The sequence below is a fragment of the Limanda limanda genome, chromosome 8 (genome assembly GCF_963576545.1).
Source record: "Limanda limanda chromosome 8, fLimLim1.1, whole genome shotgun sequence".
Lineage (NCBI taxonomy): Eukaryota > Metazoa > Chordata > Actinopteri > Pleuronectiformes > Pleuronectidae > Limanda > Limanda limanda.
In genome coordinates, this window is record NC_083643.1 from 440,001 (window position 1) to 442,500 (window position 2,500).

The window sequence follows — 2,500 nt, forward strand, 5'->3', positions numbered from 1 at the left end:
CGCTGTGTCGTCATCTCGACAAATAAATCAACAGAGATCAATTCATCCAACTTATAGAAACCGTGTGGAAGAAGAAATGTCCCGAGGGCCGTCAGTCTCCAGAGGACAGACGCCTTTTCAAACATCAACAAACTTTGTCTATAACATAATCAAATGAATCTGAGAGAAGAAGAAGAAGAAGAAGAAGAAGAAGAAGAAGAAGAAGAAGAAGAAGAAGAAGAAGAAGAAGAAGAAGAAGAAGAAGAAGAAGAAGAAGTTTACATTCATTCTGTTAAATCAGCACTTTTTTACATTGAGTCTGGTAGAGATGGTGAAGCCAGAAGAAGACAGACAGGCTGGAGGTTAGACAGGTTGGAGGTGAGACAGGTTGGATGTGAGACAGGTTGGATGTGAGACAGGTTGGATGTGAGACAGGTTGGATGTGAGACAGGTTGGATGTGAGACAGGTTGGAGGTGAGACAGGTTGGAGGTGAGACGGGTTGGAGGCTAGACAGGTTGGATGTGAGACAGGTTGGAGGTGAGACAGGTCGGAGGTGAGACAGGTTGGAGGTGAGACAGGTTGGAGGTGAGACAGGTTGGAGGTGAGACAGGTCGGAGGTTAGACAGGTTGGATGTGAGACGGGTTGGAGGTGAGACAGGTTGGATGTGAGACAGCTTGGAGGTGAGACGGGTTGGAGGTTAGACAGGTGTCTCGTGGTCGTCTCTCTGCAGATGTTTCTCCAGATAGTCACTCAGCTCCTGGTCCTTGTTCTTCTGAGCTCGTTGTTGAGGAATCTGACCCTGAGACACACAGACATCATAGAGTGAAGGATTCTGTTTATATACAGTCAGGCTACAGCTGCTGCAGAGAGTGAGACAGGTTGCAGCTGCTGCAGAGAGTGAGACAGGCTACAGCTGCTGCAGAGAGTGAGACAGACTACAGCTGCTGCTGCAAAGTGTGAGACAGGTTACAGCTGCTGCAGAGAGTGAGACAGGTTACAGCTGCTGCACAGAGTGAGACAGGCTACAGCTGCTGCAGAGAGTGAGACAGGTTACAGCTGCTGCACAGAGTGAGACAGGCTACAGCTGCTGCAGAGAGTGAGACAGGCTACAGCTGCTGCACAGAGTGAGACAGGCTACAGCTGCTGCAGAGAGTGAGACAGGCTACAGCTGCTGCACAGAGTGAGACAGGCTACAGCTGCTGCAGAGAGTGAGACAGGTTACAGCTGCTGCAAAGAGTGAGACAGGTTACAGCTGCTGAAAAGAGTGAGACAGGTTACAGCTGCTGCAGAGAGTGAGACAGGTTACAGCTGCTGCAGAGAGTGAGACAGACTACAGCTGCTGCAGAGAGTGAGACAGGTTACAGCTGCTGCAGAGAGTGAGACAGGTTACAGCTGCTGAAAAGAGTGAGACAGGTTACAGCTGCTGAAAAGAGTGAGACAGGTTACAGCTGCTGCAGAGAGTGAGACAGGTTACAGCTGCTGCAGAGAGTGAGACAGACTACAGCTGCTGCAGAGAGTGAGACAGGTTACAGCTGCTGCAGAGAGTGAGACAGGCTACAGCTGCTGCAGAGAGTGAGACAGGTTACAGCTGCTGCAGAGAGTGAGACAGACTACAGCTGCTGCAGAGAGTGAGACAGGTTACAGCTGCTGCAGAGAGTGAGACAGGTTACAGCTGCTGCAGAGAGTGAGACAGGTTACAGCTGCTGCAGAGAGTGAGACAGGTTTCAGTCGACATGTGAAGTATGGAAAATAACATCAGCTCAGTCAATCACTCGACTTATATATAAACTGTAATAAGGAAACTTCTGTTATAAAATCTATGTAGGAAAGTGAATATGATTGATCCCAGGTCACAGTTTGAGTAAGAAGGGGCGTGGCCCAGCGGTGTCACAGTCTACCTGCAGGTCGGTCTTACTGAGCGAAGCCCCGCCCTCCACCAGGAAGTGACACATCATCCTCTGACAGCAGGTGGCAGCTTTGTGGAGCGCCGTCTCGCCGCTGAAACACAGAGCGGATGTGGGCGTGTCGTACGAGCAGTGCAAGATAAACAATGGACATGACGAACAGGAAGTGAACTCACGTCTCTTTCTCGGCTACGTCCAGGTGAGACGTGGGAACTAAACCAAACCAGACAGGAAGTTAGAAACATCCTGAAATGACTCACGACTCAGTGTTCAGAAGACCTGCAGGTACCGTTGTCCACGAGGTACTTGACGATGTCCCGACTGCCGACCTGGACGGCGTGATGCAGCAGCGTCCAACCAGCGTCGTCCTGCAGCAGCATGTCTGCCCCCTGCTGGTGGAGCGCCATCAGCTGCAACACAGGAGCGGTCACCAGATTCAGACTGAGTTTGAGCCGACTGAGAAACACGGAGCGGGACAATGATCCACTTCACTCACTGAGTCCAGGTCCGAGGTCCTGACGCAGCGGATCAGCTCCGCGTCTGCAACAAGGAAGAGGAGGGATCAGCAGTGTTGGGGGGGAGGGTCCTGAGTGCTGACCATCAAACAATGGGTTG

At 51.3% G+C, this 2,500-nt stretch overlaps 1 protein-coding gene across 1 annotated transcript in view; it reads right to left on the minus strand.

Annotated features, from left to right (window-relative positions):
• Positions 1-678: 678 nt before the first annotated feature.
• dgkzb (diacylglycerol kinase, zeta b) overlaps positions 679-2,500 on the minus strand; it is a 20,636-nt gene continuing 18,814 nt past the window's right edge. The window contains exons 27-31 of the mRNA XM_061076339.1: positions 2,382-2,425; positions 2,175-2,295; positions 2,062-2,098; positions 1,880-1,979; positions 679-780 (exon numbers count right to left, since the gene is read on the minus strand). Of these exons, the coding sequence (XP_060932322.1) occupies positions 679-780; positions 1,880-1,979; positions 2,062-2,098; positions 2,175-2,295; positions 2,382-2,425 (404 nt within the window). The remainder of the gene's footprint in view (positions 781-1,879; positions 1,980-2,061; positions 2,099-2,174; positions 2,296-2,381; positions 2,426-2,500) is intronic.